General features: G+C 47.8%; 1 protein-coding gene across 1 annotated transcript in view; it reads left to right on the top strand.

Moving 5' to 3' along the window:
- The window catches only part of LOC121820213 (rho GTPase-activating protein 20), a 57795-nt gene extending 36924 nt beyond the window's left edge, over positions 1-20871 (top strand). The window contains exon 4 of the mRNA XM_042253687.2: positions 12504-20871. Within this exon, the coding sequence (XP_042109621.2) occupies positions 12504-12678 (175 nt within the window). The 3' untranslated portion in view covers positions 12679-20871. The remainder of the gene's footprint in view (positions 1-12503) is intronic.
- The last annotated feature ends 1748 nt before the right edge of the window (positions 20872-22619 follow it).

Below are 22619 nucleotides of genomic sequence, written 5' to 3'. Positions count from 1 at the left end.
GATTCTCTGCCGGGCACTGGACTAACATTTTTTATATTATTTACGTAATTTGATCCACGTAGCAGCCCGCCGCTGGTACGTTTATTCTCACTTTGAAAGTGGGGTAGCTGATGCTCGGGTGGCTGACTTCCTTGCCTGGAACGACAGCTCGGGGAAGCAGTGAAGTGCAGATTTGAAGCGGGGTTTGCTCACAACCAAGCCTGTGCTTTGAACGGCTCCGTGGGGGCTGCATAGGTCTGGGCCCAGGTGTGTTGTCACTAGTTAGTCTAGGCTTTCTTGATATACTAGCGAAAAAAATTGCAAAACAAAATTTACGGGAAAACTATGAACACTTGGTCACAGGAGGCTATAACCCAGTTTTACCAGGGGAATCTGGCTACAGAGGTCATCTAAACTTGCCTTCCCCTCCTTCTCATTCTAGAGCCCACATGTTCTCTAGTAGCATCATTGAATTCTTGGCAATTCAAAGGTCTTGGAAGAGAATCCATCTTTTAATTCTCCCAGGTTAAAATTTACTCATTGAAGGTCTCTGTTTATTTTTACTAAGTGCCAAGTATTTTTATTTTCTGCCAGACTACGAGCCTCAGAATGCTGTACTCTGTAACCCCGGGGAAGACCCAGAGCAAGGCCAGGAAGAGGGGAAAGGCAAAGCGAGGGCCATGCCATCTTTGCCAGTTAAATCCCGTTGTCTCTGCAAGAACTTCGGCTTCCTCCACCAGTACTCACTGGAGCGAGTTTGACTTGCAAATTTATACCAGGCTGACAAATAATAGAAGTGAGCAAATGAAATAATAGAGGAACTTGAAACTCTTCATCCTCCACTTAGATCGTGCCTCTCCAGGACATTCATTTAGGGCATGTGCACTGACTCAGCGGTAAAGAATCCACCTGCCGATGCCGGAGACTCGAGTCCAATGCCTGAGTTGGAAAGATCCCCTGGAGAAGGAAATGGCCACCCACTCCAGTATTCGTGCCTAGAGAATCCCGTGGATAGAGGAGCCTGGCGGGCTACAGCCCACGGGGTCGCAGAAGAGTCCCCCACGACCTACTGACTAAGCAGCAATACACACAAAGTCAAGACAGAGGCTCCTCTTTAGGGAGGGGCTGAACGGTGGGCTCAGACAAGAGCAAAATGTCCTGCTTTCCTCTGTGAATGTGTGTGTGTGCGTGAGTGTGCTCAGTCACTCAGTTGTGTCTGACTCTTGCAGCCCCACGAACTGTAGCCCACCAGGCTCCTCTGTCCATGGGATTCTCCAGGCAAGAATACTAGAGTGGGTTGCCATTTCCTCCTTCAAGGGATTTTCCCCACCCAGGGATCGAACCCACGTCTCCTGCATCGCAGGCAGATTCTTTACCCCTGAGCCTCCTGGAATGCCCCCTTCTTCACTTCCTTCCCCCCAAATCCATTCAATGCTCCAAACCATGAAACCAACCCCTGCCTGGTCTCCCTTGCCTGCCCAGCCCCATCTCATCCTCTAGACCTTGAAGACTGATCCCAACACAGCTCCCCACTCACCTCTCTCCCATCATTTCCAAACCTCAGTGTCAGACATCTGAGCTAATTAAACCACCAATCACATCACACCACTCCTGCCGAAAGCCCAGCACCTCCGTGTGGCCTTGAGGGCACTCTGCTCTCCGGTCTGACGGCCTTTGCCTGTCCGCCCACTGTGCCAGGATACTTTCAGTTTCCAAAACACCCCAAGACTCCCATTCCTGGGCCTTTATCCTTGCTGACTGCTCCACCACAAGTCTCCTCGTCTTCCTATAATTGTTGCTGGACCACAGGCACCTGCTGGGTGGGGTGAGCCTTAGTCATCCTGGAGCCCCACAGAGCAGGAGCTCGGCAGAAGCTCCCCCCCCCAGATAAATGGAGAAGTGCCCACCCAGGAGGAGGATTTGGGAGTGTCAGTCTCTCAGTCGTGTCCAACTCTTTGCGACCCCATGGACTGTAGCCCGCCAGGCTCCTCTGTCCATGGGATTTCCCAGGCAAGAATACTGGAGTGGGTTGCGATTCCCTTCTCCAGAGGATCTTTCCCACCCAGGAATCAAACCCAGGTCTTCTGCATGGCAGACAGATTCTTTACCTTCTGAGCTACAGGGAAGTCCCTATCCCATAAAGTCTCTTTTCAGCCAGAACATTTTAGAATAGCAGTACAGGGCAGTGCCATGATCAAGGGCAGCATCATGGTCAAGGGCAGAAGTAGGACCCGAGTTCGGCCCCAACTCTGCCCAGGGTGCTCCTTGGCAAAGTGTGGGGAGTAACAGAACCACAGCACAGAGTGGCAGGAAGGTTAGAAGAGACAGCAGTGCCAGAACAGTGGGGAAAACACCTGGATCCATGTGGCTCTCATTTTATTTCTTTATTTCCCCTTAATCTCTCTCAAATCAAAATCCAGCTTGAGATGTGCCTCCCCTCTTCCCTGGGAAGGAGCCAGATGTCCACTTCGCTAGGGGAACAGGCTTAATGACAGAGAGACTGGCATCCGGTCTGGAGGGTCGGGGGGTGGGCGGCCACGGGGCGGTGGGCTCTGGATTCTGAAGGCCTGGAAAACCCATGGTTCACCACGGAAACCATGACAGGGCTTTAGATTAACACCCGCCCTCCCTTCCTCCTCCGGGGCCCCCTCGAGTGAAAGGACAGAGGCCCCGGGGCGCCCGCGGCGAGAAGCCCACTCTGCGGTTTGGCTTTTCCTGTCCTCCCACTCGCTGCAGAGTGGGCCGAGCTGCTATTGCTCAGGGACCACTTCCCTCAGCGCTCGCAGGCAGCAGAACCCACAAGGCCAGCACTTCTGACGGGGGCCGTGAGGCCCCAGCAGAGGCCAGGACATTTTCTGTGTCCGCCAACACCGCTCCCTTCTCTTCTGAGTCCAGGAATCTCGCCTCCAATTGCTTTTGAGAAAAGAAAAAAAAAAGAGCCCCCATGGCAGCCTCATTCCCCTGTAATAACCACATCTTCAAAGGAACTATGGTCCTACTTTGAAAAACGCCAAAGGTGCCCTAAGAGCCGTAGATCTGGGAAATGTCTCCTTTAAGCACAGACCATAAACTGCATCTCTGTGCGCAGTGATCCCTGAAGGTTTCAGCGTTAGAATCCTGTCCGTTTCCCTTCCTTGGCTCTTCTGGAATCAGCTCTTCACACCCCTCTCTGCCTCTTGAGTGCTGGCCCAAAAGGAAGCTCCCATGGAGATCAGTGGTAGTTCCACGGACCAGACAGGACCTTATTTGACTTGAGCTGGAGGCATAAAGTGGTTAATTTGATTCCCGAAGCAAGAAGTTGCTATCGCAAATAAATTAATGACTCATTCTCATGGATGGGCTTGGAGGCGCTGGGAATGGATTAATGTTTTTTATTATCAACAAGCTTTTGTTAAACTTAACCCTGTGCCAGATGCTATGCTGGTCCCTGGGTGCTCTCTGTCCACTCCATCTGGAAGGGCAATTGATCTAAATAAATAACAAGAGTTCAGGTCTCAAAAATCAGCTGGACTCAGAATCCTATTCAGTGTAAGCTTTGAAAGGTGTCCTGTAGTTGTTGAAATTGAAACTGTGGTGTTTATTCAGGGAGATGGTATTGTCTGTGCAGAAGGCAAAAGATCGATTTGGCATCAGAAGACCTGGGTTTCCGTCTCAGCTCTCCTGTGTATTAGCCGTCAGGTTTTAGCAAAGTCCTTGCACCCTTGGTTTCCTCATGAGAGCACCTCCTCGGTGAATCAGAGCTGGAGTTAAATGAGACAGTGTGTGCAAAGTGTGCCTTGCAAACCCGGCTTCAACACAGGCTGATCCTTTCATAGGGTTTACACATGAGGTCGTTAAAACTTTACAGAGCCATGTTTAAAAGTTGTTTTATAGGAAAGCTGGCAATGCTTCCAAGCATGTTCACAGACTCGGTAGATTTCAAGGTTGAACAATAACATTCCAACCCAAACAACCAAATTCTGGGCAGTCAAAATTCAAGGAGGAAATTATAAGAAGATAGGAAAAATGTGGAAATGATTAAAAAAAAAAAAGGAAGGATGTGAGACAGAGGGACAAGAGAAAGGATGCATACGTGGTTGCATCTGACTCTTTGTGACCCCATGGACTGTAGCCCACTGGGGTCCTCTGTCTTTGGGATTCTCCAGGCAAGAATACTGGAGTGGGTTCCCATGCCCTCCTCCAGGGAATCTCCCCAACCCAGGGATCATCCCTTATGTCTCCTGCATTGGCAAGTGGGTCCTTTGCCACTAGCACCACCTGGGAAGCCTACAAAAAGATGCGAGGGAAGGGCAGTAGGCGGGAGAGCAGCCAGGGAGAAATCCAGCCTCTCCGAGCAGAGGATGGGGAGCTAGAAGAAGTGAGGGATGTGGAGGCTGGGGTACCCGACGGCTTCATGCAGGAAGGGAACCGTGGTTCCTCAACCCAATTAGATCTTTGCCATCTCAGTTTCTTTGCATTTGCTTCTCCCTTTCTCTGGGACATTCTTCTAACCTCAGCCAGTCACTCCCCTCACGTAACAATACCCTCATTCCCCCGCTAAAGTCTTCAGTTCTCTGAATTGTCTCTTTTGCACAGATGTTTCCTCTACCACTTTACCCGACGTCACTTGACTAAATGAATGAGTAAATGGCAGGAAAAAGTTGTGTAAGCAGATGGAGATCCTGGGGTCTAGGATGCTGAATTTCAGGTAGTTTAGCACCTACAACTGTGATCAGCGTTGCTGTTACTTTTTAACAAAGTGTCAAGTATCTTCATAAATAATGAAGATTCAAATACCCATAGATTGAAGAAAAAAAAAGTCCGAGGCAGTGTTTTCATCTCCAGTGAGCTCCAGTGAAGGTAGAGGTTTTATTTATTCCCTGACACATCAACACTTGGTATCGTTCCTGACATGTGGCTGGCACTTATAAAAAATTGACTGAACAGAGGAAGTTCAGTTCAGTTCAGTTCAGTCACTCAGTCATGTCCGACTCTTTGCAACCCATGGACCACAGCACACCAGGCCTCCCTGCCCATCACCAACTCCCAGAATTTACCCAAACTCATGTCCATTGAGTCGGTAATGCCATCCAACCATCTCATCCTCTGTCGTCCCCTTCTCCTCCTGCCTTCAGTCTTTCCCAGAATCAGGGTCTTTTCCAGTGAGTCAGCTCTTTGCATCAGGTGGCCAAAGTATTGGAGTTTCAGCTTCAACATCAGTCCTTCTAATGAACGCTCAGAACTGATCTCCTTTAGGAAGGACTGGTTGGATCTCCTTGTTTTAGCAAAACACCGTGGCACTTTGGCCCCAGTCGGGTGCTTCTACTATTCCTTTCCTAGCTTCATGAGAAATCGCAGCAGAGTCGATGCCAAAGTTGAGCGGCTGGTGACAGCCACCCTGGTCCTCTCATGCCACTTAACTACCACGTGTGTGACCAGGGGCCAAGCACAGCCCTGCATCAATAATGTGGATGTAGCTTTTCCTTTGTTCAGATGACTTTGATCCCTTCAAAGGATCACGATGTACTCACAGATTAATTAAAATTACTGTTAGCACTGAATTTTTATCATCTAAATTTAGACATCATTTTATTTACATTTTCTTAGTTGAATTGCTTTTATTCCTTTTTTTTTTTTCTCTTGTGAAAAGAAGGAAAAAGCAACAGAAAAGCACTTTGTGGAATGTTAGAGCTGCCTCATACCTGGCAACAAAAACAGAATTTGCCGTTTGTGAAAATGTGAGACAGTTCTGGAGAAGATAATAAATGATGCTCCATCAAAATATGTCTCACCAAAATTCACCCTTTACCATGTTTGGTTTTGTTTTTAATTATCCTTTCTCTCTCTTCCCTTCCACAACCCTTGAGGAATTTCTGTACTGGATTCTTAACTCCTGAGTCTTTGCAAATTTGAAATCTTCGGTAGTATTACAGTTTTAGGTGTACATATCTCATTTCCTGCTTCCTACTAGAACTTTAATTTTGTTCAGGAATCTGCTCCACCCACTAAGCCCATGTTTCTTTAAAAAAAAAAACAAAAAACAAAAAACTTAGCTGTTTGTTTATTGTCGGCTGGACCACACCACATGCAGGATCTTGGTTCGCCGACCAGGGATCAAACTCATGCCCCTTGTATTGGAAGCACAGTCTTAACCACTGGACTGCCAGGGGAGTTCCAAGCCCACATGTCTAAGAGGAAGCTGAACCACCCTCAGTTTGACTGGGGTGGACTTGACCAATCTAAAGCCTTTCTCTCTTTTTTGTGAGTGACTGGCCCTAGGATAGACATTACAGGCATGTGACTCCATTTTGCTTTATGAGATGAGGCATCTGGTTAAAGACACCTCTAGATGCTTTACCAGGAGCTTCTAGAAAACACCAAATGGCTCCATAGGGATATTGCCATAAGCAGTATCATCCATGGCAAACAACCTTTTCTAAAACTATATTCAGAATCCAAACCACAATAGAAAACAAGTTACCAAAAGGGGCAGTTAATAAATATAAACAATATTTTCACATCAAAAACTGGAGGGCATTAAACAATCTAAACATATTTAAAATACAAGGAAAGGGTGCAAAGGGAAAACATACATTAAAAATTCAGTTTATACAAGTATCTAAGTTTATACAAGTGAAAACAAAAATAATGGATATGAAGCCTCAAAAGGTAGGCTTAATAGAAAGTTACATACAGTTGAAAGAAAGATTAATGAATTAGAATATAAAACTAAGGAAATCACTTAGAATGTGGTTGAGAAAGAAAATGTGAAGTATAAAAGGTACAAGGGTAGAATGAGAGGGGCTAACGTGCCTAATTAGAGTTCTAGAACAAGAAGATAAAAGAAAAAATTAGAGACTGTAGTCAGCCAATAAGTGTCTGAAATTTTTCCAGAAGAGAGAAAAAATATGAGTCTTCAAGTTGTATGAGTCAGCTGAATCTAGGATAGTGTATGGTAGGAAAACTGCAGAATATCAAAGGCAAAGAGAAAAATCAGAAAGTTATTTTAAAAGAAAACAGACAAGTTACAAAGGAATAATTAAACTGACAGTGGATTTCTAAGAAGCAATAATAGATGCCAGGACCATAAATGATACCTTTTATAATAAATACTCAGGGAAAAACAGTTATAGTCACAGGAATCTTATTTCTAGCTAAACTACCATTCAAAGTTAGAAGTTAAATACAGATAATTTCAGACATATAAAGTCTAACAGTTGAGCCCCCACAGAGTCTTGCTGACAAATTACTGAAAGGTATACTTCAACAAGAGGGATATTGAATCCAAGAGGAAAGATGGAGCTCCCAAAACACAATAGTGGCCAAAGAAATCCATCAAATGCACTGTCGAGTCTAAATAGTTACCGGCTGTACAGATAATTATAATAGCTAACTGAGGGTGTGAAACTAAAGTCAAGATGGACTCCGTATAATAGATGATAATATCATAAAAGATGGAAGAGAAGCTCAGATGTTAAGTCACTTTTTACTTGTTCAAGAAAAGAATAGACATACCAATCATCTCTAGATTTTGTTAGAAAAACATAAGGTCAAGTTTAAATTTTAAGAGGTAGTGGATGACGGCTAAAATAATTTTTTAACGTATGCTTTCCAAACAATTATACAGGGAAGTAAGGAAGTAAAGAAAATCTGATCCATTCAGTATCAGACAAGAAAGGGGGAGCAAAAGAAGCAGAGCGATAAGATGCAGACAGGAGCTGTAGTTATTCCTCAAATTCAGTCTCAGTCCTGCCCAAATATCATGTAACCTAATGGACGCGAGTCTGAGTGAACTCCGGCAGATGGTGATGGACAGGGAGGCCTGGCGTGCTGCGATTCATGGGGTCGCAAAGAGTCAGACGCGACTGAGCGACTGAACTGAACTGAACTGAAAGACTGAATTGTAAAGTTGGTTTCCAATAACACTGTTCAAAGTCTCAAAGAGAAGGACAGAGAAGAAGAAATATGTTAGCATATGCACACACATGCACACAGAAGGAGCACATTAAAAATAGACATGGTTCCAACAGCCCCCTCTCCCTCTAACTGGTTGAGACATATAACTTCCTTCCCCCACAGCTCATTTTGTGCTTCCTTCAGCCTCAGCCAGGCTTCCTTCAGGCTTCAGCTGGTTCAAGTTCTCTGTCTGGTGCAGTGACTCAGCCCCTCATTCCAGAGGGGTCTGGATTCTCACTGCCTCTCTTTTTTTTTTTTTTTTTTAAGTTGCTATAGTTTTCCACTGGACATGGAAGTACTAAAGAACAACTCCAAATGCTCTGGGTTCCAAATAGAGCTCCTCTCCACCCCTGTGGTGTTGAGCAAACAAATTGCCTCTCAGTGACTGACCCAGCCCAGCCTGGCAGGGGTAATGGGGCTACCACATGATACTTGTGACATCAGCTGTGTGGAGTTTTTCCACCAGCTGGGTACCTACAGTTCACATCAATCCTGACAATAACTGGAATTAGGGCAGACTGAAGCTCAGTCAGTAAAGAATCTCTGCTTGCAATGCAGAAGACCCAGGTTTGATCCCTTGGTCAGGAAGATCCCCTGAAGAAGGAAATGACCCACTCCAGTATTCTTGCCTGGAGAATCCCATGGACAGAGGAGCCTCGGTTGCAAAGAGTCAGACACAACTACGCACTCACATGCACAGATGAGGAGGGGCACGGGAGCAGATCCAGACGAGTCCTGAACACAGAAGCTTGTATCTCTGTGGGGTTGGGATGCACCATCCTCCCAGCTTGTAGGTGTGCTCACCAACCTGCAAACTTTCCAGACACCATATTTTTGAGGGTTCTGTGGAGGCTTCATCACATAGGCATGATCAGTCACTAACTCAAGCTCCATCTTCCTCCCCTTCTCAGAGGATGAAAGCGTGAGCCCGAAATCTCCATGTTTCTGATTATGGCTTAGTCTTTCTGGTGCCCAGTAGCCCCAGAAGCTATCCTGGAGTCCACCCAGAGTGACTTCTTGAGAACAAAAGACACTCTTATCACCCAAGAAATTCCAAGGAACTGTGCCGGGAGCCAGGATCAAAGACTGAAAGTTAAAATAGTCTCCTAAATGCTCTTAGCACTTAAGAAATTACAAAGATGTCAGGAGCTGTGCCAGGAACTGGGAGCAGAGACCTAGAGACGGATTTTCAACGAGTCTTTTCCTTTCGGCTCTGTGGCACCTGGCACCCTCTCTGGTCAGACGGCCATCTCAAGTGCCAATTCAGCCGGTCCCCTCGGGACACATTCCTCCCTTATAACACAATCTCCTAGAAGACCTTAAGTTTTGGGGCAAGAGGAAGAAGCAAGAGAGTCTAGACGTGTAATCTGATGTAGTCTTGAGATTCCTGGCCCATGGGTACTGGCTAAGGCAGAAACGGCGTGGCTTGAAGAAACCAGTGGACTGGCACAGTCACGTCCATTAACTGAGAAAGTGAATCCAGTTCCCTTGGGTCTGCTTTTCTCCCCAGCTACAGAGGCATTCCCCACGTTGTTTCACCAGCCTCACCTAATGATCCACATTTTTAATTATATCTCCCTAGCCTGGGGGACTGGGAGCTTTGACCTCTCTGAATTTCTCAGCCTCTCACCAGACAGTGTAGCCATCCAGGCTACCAGCTCGTCTTGGCAGAGAGAGGACCTCTCATGGCACAGTCCCCTACTCTGAGGATACAGAAGCTTGTCCTCAGAGTACCAGGGCTGTCCTTCCAGGAGTTGGGGGAAGCAGCTCTTCCAGGGCTCCGAGCTGCCCATCAGTTGAAGACACAGCTCAACATATTGAGTCCACTCTACCCGGTCTCATCACCCTCGGAGTGAGACAAGACCTCGGGCACTTCAGAGAGCTTGGCCGCACCACCCGGCACGCACAGGCCCCTCCCGGAAAGGCCCTGCCCTTGTGCTCCTCCGATTGGACTCCGTTGCTTTAACAACCACATAGCAAGTGTAGCCGCAAACAAGATGGTAGTCTCCTAGGTCACTTCTGACACCCATGTCACTACTTTGTAATCATATTTCACAATTTATGTTTTCAACTCCTGTCTCGGCAAAAATAGAAACAAAGCCCCCAAAAAATCCAAGGGCTGATTTGGTGGGCATTAAACACCCTACTGTGTCTCCCAGGAGAAAAAAACATTGACCATTTCTTGATTCGCATTTTCCTTCGTGTGAGCAGAAAATGTAACATCTTGCTGGGCTGAAGTGTCCTTGTGCCCCGCCATCAACTGAGTTCGTAGAAAAGGGAGAAGTCATATATTTGGCTTGTAGTTTGCATAGTCACCTACAGGGAAGCCAAGACGAGGCAAACAAACACAAAGCCAGGCTGCCTCCATCGTGAGGAGATGGGGAAACGTGGGCTGGTGTTGGCAGGGGGTAAAGCAGGAGCTGGGAGAGCAGGTGTCAGGAGCATATCTTTTAAAGTTTCAAGTCGTAGAGGAATCAGGCTGTCTCTGGAGTATGAGTGCCGTCTCAGTATGTCTTGTTCACAGGCCAGAGATGCTCTTCTTGCAGTGCGTGCTAAGTCACTTCAGTTGTGTCTGACTCTCTGCGACCCCGTGGACTGTAGCCCACCAGGCTCCTCTGTCCACGAGATTCTCCAGGCAAGAGTACTGCAGTGGGTTGCCATGCCCTCCTCCAGGGGATCTTCCAGACCCGGAGACCGAACCCGCATCTTTTTACATCTCCTGCACTGGCAGGCAGGTTCTTTACCACTAGTGCCACCAGGGAAGTCCTGTGCTTCTTGCAAAGAGCATGCCAAGACAGTCTTCCTTGGCAACAAAAACGTGCTGGGGGAGAAGATGCTGAAGACAGCCATTATATCAAAGTCTGGTCCTTCGTGTGCTTCGGCTCTCACAAAAATAGGTTTAGGAGGAAGACGCCAATGTCTGTTTTCTCTCCAAGAGCAGTCTGTGATCTCCCAATGAGGGTGACATCTTTATGGAGGATGAATTTACACGATGATAAAAAAAAAAAATCACAGAAAAATGCAGGGCATCATCTTCCTTGGGACCTGAGGGTGCTGCCAGCCTCCTGCCCTGAATCTCTGCATGCAGATAACCAGAGGTACCCTGGTGGCAATGTGAGAGATGGGAACTGAATGCAGCCATAGTTCTTGTTTATTATTTCAAGCAGAAAATTGTTGTTGCAAATATATATATTTAGGACTGACAGGTCAGCCTGCCCTACAGAGTAACTGGACTTTGTCCGGGTGGCCAGCACAAGGCCTTATGTTAATCGCTGGGCAAATGAGAGAACTGCTACTGTGACCTTGTCCCTGCCCTCTCTCCTGCCCTCCACCTCTCCCTCCCCGCCAACCAGAAGCCCTCCCTGCACCTGCTATCATCAAAGTTTGCTGTTCTGTGTTAGCAATGCCATGTGCCTCTGAGATGCTTGAAATGTTTTGAAAATATGCTGAGGTTAAGTGATATTTATGGGTCTGTGTTTTGCACTGGCTATTATTCTTATTATTCAGTTGAGAGCTACATCCAGATAAAGTGGTCCTCCTCTCCTAAATCAGGGATGGTGAGGACCACTGCCTACCCTTGGCTCTCAACTTCACCCCTCCCTGCCAAAGCCATGGTTCTTTTCTGCCCCCAGTTCTCCTGGTGAATTGCAGCTAGGAGCTTCATAGAAAAACAGAGCTTGATAAGGGTCCAGAAGGCCAGACATATCTTGCTTTTAGGGTGAATGTGTCCTGCATGTCCAGAATGTGTTTTCCCCCACGCCTTACAATAATTATATTGTGGTACATGGAGTGCCCACTGAGATTGAAAGGGAGACTTTCAAGCTTGTTCTTGTCAAGAGGGAATGTCTCAACACTATGCCGCACTTTACTCAGCCTTCAAAGTGCCTGCTAAATTCCGATTCTTTTTGTGATTTTTTTCTTTTCATTATTAAGTGCCTACTATCTGCCTGGCCTTAAGCTTTTCTTTTGATCTACCGTATGGTGCTTTTTATTTTTTCTAACAACAAAGCTGGGAATCTCTTAAAATGAGGCAGGAAGAAATGTCCTTTGACACGTCCTGCTGACTTCTGGCGCTTGCCACAGAAAGCTATGAAGACAGAAATCCCCATCTGTTATCATGGCTTTTATTATCAAAACCCTTGGCCACTGAGAATGTCCTTGTATGAGTTGGGGACTGACATAGGGATGGCACCCACTCAACTCTACCAAAGATGCTGTATCTCTAGTTCTGTGCCAAACCTCCAATGCAGACCTAGTCTCCACTTGGAACTGGGGACCTGGGGGAATCTCAAGGCATTTGTGCCAGTGGGTGCCTTGTCAAATCAGACCCACTGATAGCTGCTTCCTCAGAAATGATCCACGGAAAGTTTTGCTAGTGCTCAATCTTTCTTTCTGAGTACTGTCTGGACACTGGATGGACAGCTAACCAAATGACAGAGATGAATAGCAAAGAAGGCAAGAGGACCCCGCCTCTGAACTGGGGCTGCTCAGGTCTTACAAGGCCGCTGGCTTAACCTGGAGTACGTCCACAGTAGCACTCCTGACTCAAACAGAGAAGACAAATCAGATTCTCACTTGCTTTTTTCCAGGTCTTCCACGAGCTACAGATTCGAACAGAAGCTGCCGCTCTCTGAGTTGGGGGTGGTCTCCTGTGACAGCGAGGAAGAGCTGGACAAAGATGAGGCTGGCCACCTCACCCCCAGGGGAGGAAACACCATCTTCTTTACGATGGCCTCGAAGCCTTGTGTCACCGAGTTTCCGTAAGTGCCACCAAATTCAGCAGCAGGTTTTCAACCCTAAGATCCACAGGAAGCCCCTGGTCCTTTAATCAACTCACAGCTGTTACAGCAAATCAGAACGCAAAAATTTGTCCCCTCCAGGAGCAACTGGGGGGGATCTGTATTATTATTAGCAGAGGGCTGCCTCAGAGTCTGTTTTGGCTCTTTCCTGCATTTCATCCAAATCAGTTGCTTTTAAAGAAATAAGCAGGTTGTGAGCAAAGATGAGAAAGGAAGAGAGACAGCTGAGTGCTGGTCATTCACTACCGATTCGAGGGCTCAGGCTACCAGTTAGGTTTATTTCCCTTGAAAAGATTTATTACACAAATAATAGTACTTCTTTTCCTTAAAGCACGTTTTTGAGCCAGGAACCCCATGAGTAAGTGTATCACATAGGAGGTTCAGTGAGGGAACAAAAGCCGTTTGCTGTCCCAGTCTTTCATGAGAAGACTCAGAACAGCCTTAGTTTTCTGCTCACAGCAGGGTTGATGAGGGTGTTAATTTCCTTATTACACACCATCCTCTCCAAATGCCTTTATGCGTCACGGGATTCTCACATCTATCAAAGTGCTGCAAGGGTGATGATACAAGCATAAGCATTATTATCACTGCTCCTTCTTGGCATTGGGAATGAGTGTCCACGTCAGCTGTGTCCAAGAGACTGAAGCCTCAGGAAGCGCAAGACTCGTTCCTTCCCGTGGGCCTAGAAGGTAACCTGGAAAAGGTCCACTCTGTCCCCCACGTGCTTTGCCCCGTCGACCCTCACAATCCACATGCAGTGCTGGGGTCCTTGAATCGCCACCCAGCATGGAATCAGGAAGCCCAGCCCACGGTTTGCTCTTGGCCCCTGAGCCTGGCACATGATAGCACTCAAAAAACTAGTGTTGAGGTGAATTGGATTGTCCTGCTCTTCCCCGGGGATTCCTCTACACCATCTTCATCTGCGCTCACCATCCCAACTCAGCTGCGCCCTCGGTTGGCTGGCAGGAGCCATCTGACTTAGAGACCCAGGTGAACGGCGCTCAGGGCCTGTGGGGTAAGTAAAGTCTCAGGCTTTATACACACCTTCACCAAAACCAGATTTCGAATAAGGAACTCCGGACACCTGGAGGGAGCTTGTGTGTGGGGCCCTCGGTGCTCATCAGCAGTCTTGTCCTTCCTTCTCTGGACGGTGCCTGACTCAGGTTCCAGCTCAGGTTCCAACTCAGGTTCCGGCTCAGGTTCCGGCTCAGGTTCGCCTGCCTGAGAAGCCTGCGCGTGTGCTCAGTGGTGTCCGACTCTGCGACCCCATGGACGGTAGCCCACCAGGATGCTGTGTCCATGGGGATTCTCTGGGCAAGAGTACTGGAGCGGGTTGCCATTTCCTCCTCCAGGGGATCTTCCCGACCCAGGGATCAAACCTGCGTCTGTTAACGTCTCCTGCATGGGCAGGCAGGTACTTTACCACTCGCATCGCCTGGGAAGCCCAAGCTCTGTGGGGACTTGGAAATGGCTGGAATCCAAAGCCAAGGACACCTAGGTTAGAATCCCGAGCTTGTCTTTTCCTGCCTATTTCCTGTGGCAGATCCTCCCACATTCCCCAGCCTTGGTTCCCTCACCTGGACAGGAGGTGACCTTAGCTGCTGGACGGAATTGTGAGGAAGGGGAAGGGGTTGCTACACACGGAGTTTGGAGGATTGAGAAATGAGGCCGCTCAGATGACAGCCTGCACACTCGGCAGGCGCGTGGATACCTATACCAGCCTCTCATTGTTTTTTCTCGGTGGGGAAAATCTGAGTCAGGGAATATGGGCTTCGTTACCAGGATGGTTGATGAGATTGGAATCATCCCTCAAAGCGTCTGATCTCAGCCACTCAGGGGTGACTTCAGAAACTTTCTAACAAACCTCTCTACTTGTTTCAGCTTGTTCTGGCAAACCACTTAGTGGCCCAGTATGGAGTCCGGTTGTGTGAGATAGAGCAGGCACACACCTGCAAAAGGGTCAAGAAGAGGGTTCCCTTTGCAGCCGTGGAAGGGCCTGTTTACACCCAAGAAGTACGGGCACGTAAGGACAGAGACGTCCACTGGGCATCTCTGTAAGGGAACTGGATCCTGCCAACTTTGTAGCCAGAGGCTTGGGGCTTGGGCAGGAAATGGCTGGTGTTACATCAACCTCCTTTACTTGCTACAGTCCTCTAGAAAAGTGGTCTAGGTTTTATCCTTGCAGGAGGTAACTGTGGTCCTATAAACTTTACAGGAGCAGCTCACACGTATAAGGTAGGAGCCAAAGTTAATGTTTCTGGCACACAGCCTTGGGAGGAGTCTTCGAAGAATACTTACAGCCAGCAGTTACTTAGCACTCACTACTCACCCAGCTCTGTTGTAATCACTTGACATACAATAAATCACCCACTTCCCTTCTGACACTCAAGCCCGAGTCTCAGATGAGGTAAGAGTCTTTCAAACCGGGCCTCACAAACGGATTTTCTTTTTCCAGAATAGCTTCCTCTAAGTCATACACAAAACCGTTTCTCTTACTAACGTTGGAAGTCCCATGCCATCCTCTATCAGGTGACCACGAGGCAGTCTGTGTCATGCTGGACGAGGTGCCCGAGGATGGACGTGCCCTTTGACCAGCTCCTGCAGCGTGGTCGCCGGGATATTATGGAATCTTACACTGCTCTCTTTCGTTTGCCCAGAAGAACTCTATTTATTGATGTAATACCCCTGTGGGTCGACCTGCATATGCAATGCTTCTTTTTATGAAAAGGAAGTTTCCAGATATCATGTTGTTATGAAAATTAAATGAGGATATACATGGAAGCCTCCTAGCCCAGAGCCTGCCACATAGCTGTGCTCAATGAAAGTCAAGGATTTCACAGCAGTAATATAGGGGTACATTTCAGCCAAAGGAAACAGCGTATGCGAAGGGAGAGGCTGAGTGATAGGAGAACTACGAGGAGGTACTGGTCAGCTCCGGCTGCGTAACAAAGTGCCCCAGACTGCAGGGCTCAAACAACAGAGAGTTACTGTTGCACAGTTCTGGAGGCTTGAAGGTCAAGATCAAGGTGTTAGCAGGGTGGCTCCGTCTGAGGGCTGAGGGTCTGCAGTGGGAGAGTTGATCAGGGGCAGGGCAGGCCAAACAAACAGATAAGACAAAATGACCAGAGGCCAATCCCTTAAGGGCGTTAGAAGATACTCAGCGACTATGAGTATATATGTCATCAGCACCAGGCTAAGGAAATTCACAGGCAGATAAGGGATGACCTCTGACCCCAAAAAGCTGAAAGCCTGGTGAAGTCAGGCCCTGATGAGATCACCCGAGTGGTGGGTCGAGTTGACAGTGAGGATGACAGGGAGCACCAGGAAGGAGCTTCTCACCCAGTGCCTGCCTGGCATGGACCAGAGAGACAGAGTGAGGACACCCCAAAGTCCTGAAGCAACAGAATCCTCAGCCTGCGCCAGAATCGGGCTGTCCCCTTGCCTTGGGGGAGACGAGCAGCCACGGAGGCCAGGCTTTGCTGCAAGCCATGCTGGCCCCTTCAGGAGTGTGTGCTGCTCTGTGCTCACATCCTCACATGCACTGTCCCAGCTCTGCAGGAGGCACACCCGGACACCCAGGGATAATCAAGCTGGATGTGAGATGTGAAACATGGAGGCAAACTGATGGGTCTCAAGAAGGAATCCTAGAAAACCTAGACAGCGAATTAAAAAGCAGAAACATCACTTGGTCAACAAAGGTCCGTCTAGTCAAAGCTATGGTTTTTCCAGTAGTCATGTATGGATGTGAGAGTTGGGCCATAAAGAAAGCTGAGTGCTGAAGAATTGATGGTTTTGAACTGTGGTATTGGAGAAGACGCTTGAGGGTCCCTTGGACTGCAAGGAGATCCAGCCAGTCCATCCTAAAGGAGATCAGTCCTGAATATTCATTGGAAGGACTAATGCTGAAGCTCCAATACTTTAGCCACCTGATGCAAAGAGCTGACTCACTGGAAAAGACCCTGATGCTAGGAAAGATTGAGGGCAAGAGGAGAAGGGGACGACAGAGGATGAGATGGTTGGACGGCATCACCAATTCAATGGACATGAGTTTGAGCAAATTCCAGGAGATAGTGAAGGACAAGGAAGCCTGGCGTGCCGCAGTCCATGGAGTCGCAAAGAGTCGGACATGACTTAGTGACTAAACAACAACAAAGAAAGCATCAGGTGGGATGGTGGGCGCGTCTTGGTGTCCAGAGGCTGCAGTTACAGATCAGCACAGACCCGGTGGCTTGAAACAACAGATGGTTATCTTCTCGCTGTTCTGGAGGCCAGAGTCCAAAGCTGCAGCGTCGGCGGGGTGGATAGCATCTGCAAACTTAGGAAGAGCCACTCCAGCTGCCCTCCTGACTCTGGGGATGCGGGCAGTCCTTGGTGCTCCAGGCATGAGTTCAGCCTCTGCCTCCGTCCTCACATGGCCTCTCCTATGAGGACGCCCTTCACTGGATTTAGGGCCCACCCTATTCTGGGGTGATCTCACCTCCAAAACCCTTACCTGAGTTACATTTGCAGAGACTGTTTTCCGTACGAGGTCACCTGCACAGGTACAGGGGGTTAGGACTTAGACTGCTGGGAGAGGGGCCACAATTCAACCCAGTGCAGGCAATTAACCTCAAGTCCAGAGAAGGGGGGTAGGATTTGCTTTCCTGTTGCTTTTTTTTAACCTTTTATTTATTGGGATATAGACAGTTAACACACAGCATTGTGATAGCTTCAGGTGAACAGCAAAGGGACTCAGCCACACCTGTACAGGTATCCATTCTCCCGCAAACTCGCCTCCCACCCAGGCTGTCACATACATTGAGCAGAGCTCCGTGGAAACGGGGAGGATTTGGGTTGGGGGGCCAGTAGCATCTGACCTGAGCCCTGCAGGGAGAGGCAGATTGGACCTTCGAGAGGAGGGAAGGCAGTTTCAACAGGGGGAAGAGAAGTGAGGACTCAGGGACAGAGCACCGTCCTGTACAGAGCAGCAGCCACGGCAGAGGAGGGGAGAACTGGGTCCTGCGCTGTCTTTCGTGCTGTTTTGTAAGTTCCCTCCATCACAGCCACGGCCACTGCAGCAACCCGACACTGAGCTCAGCCACGTGGCGGAGGTATCAACGAGGAATGCCCCCTCCCCCGTCCCCACGGGGCAGTGCCCGCCTGGCCTGGCCCTGGACCACTCTGCTCCAGGTCCCCCACAAACGTTTGTGCTCAGTCACGAGTGTCCAGAGAAACCTGGGTGACCCACGGAATAAGCATCTCCCGGCACCCCAACTTGACGAGGTACTTCGATAGTGAAAAGGTGTTATTTGTATTGAGAAAAATAAACCTTGGTATCTGAAGGAGGAGACTACAAAAGCTCCAAGAGATTTTAAGGGAAAGAGGGTAACGATTCCCACCTGGTGACTGTGGCAAGGCTTTTATTGGCTAGTCTGCAAAACATCTAGCCCGTAGGAAGACCCTGGCAGCGGCAGGAAAGCAACCACCAGCAGAGTCTGAAAGACTGTCTTGGGCTCTCACTTGCTGTTGAGTCTGTTCACTAGAAAGGCTTTAGGGACACTGGCCCCGTAGGAGGCAGAGTGGAGCGCATTGGGTGGAAAGGCACCATGTGACCTCACTATGAAAGGGCTCAGCTGTCAGCCTGAGGGATCGTTGCTTTATCCTCCAGCTAAGGGGGAGCTCTGGAGAAGGAAACGGCCGCCCACTCCAGTATTCTTGTCTAGAGAATCCTGTGGACAGAGGAGCCTGGTGGGCTGCCATCTATGGGGTCGCACAGAGTCAGACACGACTGAAGCAATTTAGCAGCAGCAGCAAGGGAAAGCTGCCTACATGCTTAGTCATGTCCAACTCTTGGCAACCCTTTGGACTGTAGCCCTCCAGGCTCCTCTGTCCATGGGGTTTTTCTAGGCAAGAATACTGGAGCGGGTTGCCATTTCCTCCTCCAAGGGATCTTCCCGACCCAGGGATTGAATAGTGTGTCTCCTGTGTTTCCTGCATTGCTAGGCAGAGTCTTCACCCAGTGAGCCTTAGGGGAAGCCCAAGGGAAAGCTAGTCCTTAACCATCAGCGAGGTCAATGTTTTGTGCTAGATTAAAACAACAGAATGGGAAAGACTAGAGATCTTTTCAAGAAAATTAAGAGATACTAAGGGAATGTTTCATGCAAAGATGGGCTCAATAAAGGACAGAAATGGCATGGACCTAACAGAAGCAGAAGATATTAAGAAGAGGTGGCAAGAATACATAGAAGAACTGTAAAAAAAAGAGCTTCACGACCTGGATAATCACGATGGTGTGATCATTCACCTAGAGCCAGACATCCTGGAATGTGAAGTCAAGTGGGCCTTAGAAAGCATCACTACAAACAAAGCTAGTGGAGGTGATGGAATTCCAGTTGAGCTATTTCAAATCCTGAAAGATGATGCTGTGAAAGTGCTGCACTCAATATGCCAGCAAATTTGGAAAACTCAGCAGTGGCCACAGGACTGGAAAAGGTCAGTTTTCATTCCAATCCCAAAGAAAGGCAATGCCAAAGAATGCTGAAACTACCACACAATTGCACTCATTTCACACGCTAGTAAAGTAATGCTCAAAATTCTCCAAGCCAGGCTTCAGCAGTATGTGAACCATGAACTTCCAGATGTTCAAGCTGGTTTTAGAAAAGACAGAGAAACCAGAGATCAAATTGCCAACATCTGCTGGATCATCGAAAAAGCAAGAGAATTCCAGAAAAAGATCTACTTCTGCTTTATTGACTGTGCCAAAGCCTTTGACTGTGTGGATCACAATAAACTGAAAAATTCTGAAAGAGATGGGAATACCAGACCACCTGACCTGTCTCTTGAGAAACCTATATGCAGGTCAGGAAGCAACAGTTAGAACTGGACATGGAACAACAGACTGGTTCCAGATAGGAAAAGGAGTACATCAAGGCTGTATATTGTCACCCTGTTTATTTAACTTCTATGCAGAGTACATCATGAGAAACGCTGGGCTGGAAGAAGCACAAGCTGAAATCAAGATTGCCAGGAGAAATATCAATCACCTCAGACATGCAGATGACACCACCCTTATGGCAGAAAGTGAAGAGGAACTAAAAGCCTCTTGATGAAAGTGAAAAGAGGAGAGTGAAAAAGTTGGCTTAAAGCTCAACATTCAGAAAACTAAGATCATGGCATCCAGTCCCATCACTTCATGGCAGATAGATGGGGAAACAGTGGAAACAGTAAGAGACTTTATTTTTTGGGCTCCAAAATCACTGCAGATGGTGATTGCATCCATGAAATTAAAAGATGCTTATTCCTTGGAAGGAAGGTTATGACCAACCTAGATAGCATAATCAAAAGCAGAGACATTACTCTGCCAACAAAGGTCCATCTAGTCAAGGCTATGGTTTTTCCTGTGGTCATGTATGGATGTGAGAGTTGGACTGTGAAGAAAGCTGAGCACCGAAGAACTGATGCTTTTGAACTGTGGTGTTGGAGAAGATTCTTGAGAGTCCCTTGGACTGCAAGGAGATCCAACCAGTCCATCCTAAAGGAGATCAGTCCTGGGTGTTCATTGAAAGGACTGATACTGAAGCTAAAACTCCAATTCTTTGGCCACCTCATAGGAAGAGTTGACTCATTGGAAAAGACCCTGATGCTGGGAGGGATTGGGGGCAGGAGGAGAAGGGGACGACAGAGGATGAGATGGCTGGATGGCATCACCAACTCAATGGACATGGGTTTGGGTGAACTCCAGGAGCTGGTGATGGACAGGGAGGCCTGGTGTGCTGTGATTCATGGGGTCGCAGAGTGGGACACAACTGAGCGACTGAACTGAACTGAACTGAAAACAAAGCAAAGGGTTAACAATTGTCTGATGCTCTGGGGCAGGCTCAGTGAGTGTTAGGTCGCATACTTCTTTTTCTGCTCCCTTCAGGGTAATTCAGGACTATCCAGAATGTTATTCTCTAACTAACTGGAGACACATTTCTTTTGCCAGCATAAGACTGGGTTGATATAGTCTTTAGAAAGTTGTGTTTGCGAGATGAGCCATCCATCCTGGCTGTCAAGAGAATCCTTTTCAACCAGTCATTTAGCTGCTAGTCATTTTGTAACCCACTTGCGCTCTTACTGTTAAAAATTTGTTAATTTCTTAATTTAAAAAAAAAAAAAAAGACTTGTAAAAAGAAAAAAACCCCACATTGAGTCAGATTGAGTTAACTCTGCCCGGGGCATTTCCATCCCTTGACACTGAGCTTCTTAGCAACAGCCAGGGGTGGGGCTTTTTGGCAAATGCTGTTTATTCACCTTTGAAAGGAGACACTCATTGCAAGCAAATTTAAAAGGAAATTCCTGTAAAAGCTTTTTTTTTTTTTTTTTCAGTGATAGTCTTTAGTTTTTTTCACTGCCTATAACTTTCTGGAAAATTCTACTTTGGGCTGAATCTTCTCATTATTGTTTTCAGTACAAATTTGTTTTGTTTTTCATTAATGGAAAGTTCGAGGGGTGAGGGGAAATCCCTTCAGTAGCTTTTGAGTTATAAGATTATGAAAATTTTACTTTTTCCAATTAAAAGAAATCTTTGGACTTTTTCTTCAATCAAAGCTATTACCGGTGAGGACTGCTATTAGACTCTAAGCAGTGGTTCGCAACGCTGGCTTCAGCTTGGAACTCCTTGAGGGGCTTTTAAAGATATGGATACCTGAGTCCAAAGATTCCGGAGAAGTGGACCTGGGTCCAGCCGGTGCCCTGGGATCATTCCGAGGCCCCTAGGTGGCTCTGATGTCCAGGCAGCCTTGAGCAGCGCTGTTCTAAGACACAGCCACCCTGACAGGCAACCTCGAAAAAGGATGTAGTGGTCTGCAGATTCCAGAAGGGAGAACCAGTTCTCACTCAGAGTAGTTTTCTTCCTGTTAAGAAAAAACTAGTTACACTGTGTGAAACATGCAGCTCTGAGGAAGACGTGAAGGAATGAAAGCCTTTCTTTTCCCCCATAGCATCACTAATGACCACAGGCATGGCACCCCACTTCCTGTTGGTTGGGGGAAGACGGGCTCATTCACTAAAACTAGCAGTGAGGAATCCCCCGAGCAGCTTCAGACAAGGTATTTCTCTCCGGGCTTATGGGCACCAGTGGATGAGAGAGGGGCTCCAGAGGACCAGCCAAAAGGCTTCCTGGCCCTGTGGCCACCTCTCCTCCCTGTGTTCAGGGCCTTTGCCTAAGCTCTTGTAAATATTTTCTATAGAGTCTGTCTACTGGGGCAGCCAAAATAGACTTCTCTCCACTGGTCACACTATTAGTGGGACTTTCAAGGCAGACCGCAGAGAAAACCAGACTCAGTATTGTGTAGGAAGTACCTTCTCCCTTCCTATAAAGGCCCCCAGGCGGGAACATGACCCCGCTTCCTCCTCCTCCCTCCTGACTCCAAGCCAACACTTGGATGAACCCAGCTAGTGATTCTGCCACCACTTGAGGACCTCCATCAGCTTCGGCTGCAGAGTCAAGGTCCCGCGTGCTCTATACTCACAGATGTCCCCTAGAGGAATTCATTTCTTCCACCAGCCTTAACTGGATGCCCCTACATGCCAGGCAGTGTGGAGAGAGTATTGCTTTTGTAATGAGACACAGCCCCTGCCCTGACAGAGATAGAAGCAAAGCTCTGCCTACGCTGTCCCCCAGGGCCTCCCTATCAGCCTTGCTTGAGCAGCAGTCACCTAAAAGTCCTAAGGAGGGGTTTTGATCACCGTGAAGTGTTAACATGCTGACTTGAGAATAACTATAATTTTGTGCCAAGTCAAAAAGTAGATTAACAATATAGACAAGTGTTGGTGACAGATTCCCAATAAATATGGCTGCACATGTGTTCAGTCACTCAGTTGTGTCCAGCTCCTTGCAACAACCCCACAGACTGCAGCCCACCAGGCTCCTCTGTTCACGGGATT

Source organism: Ovis aries, chromosome 8, assembly GCF_016772045.2.
Source record: "Ovis aries strain OAR_USU_Benz2616 breed Rambouillet chromosome 8, ARS-UI_Ramb_v3.0, whole genome shotgun sequence".
NCBI lineage: Eukaryota > Metazoa > Chordata > Mammalia > Artiodactyla > Bovidae > Ovis > Ovis aries.
Note: the sequence above shows the minus strand (reverse complement) of the source record. Positions and strands in the feature narration are given on the sequence as shown.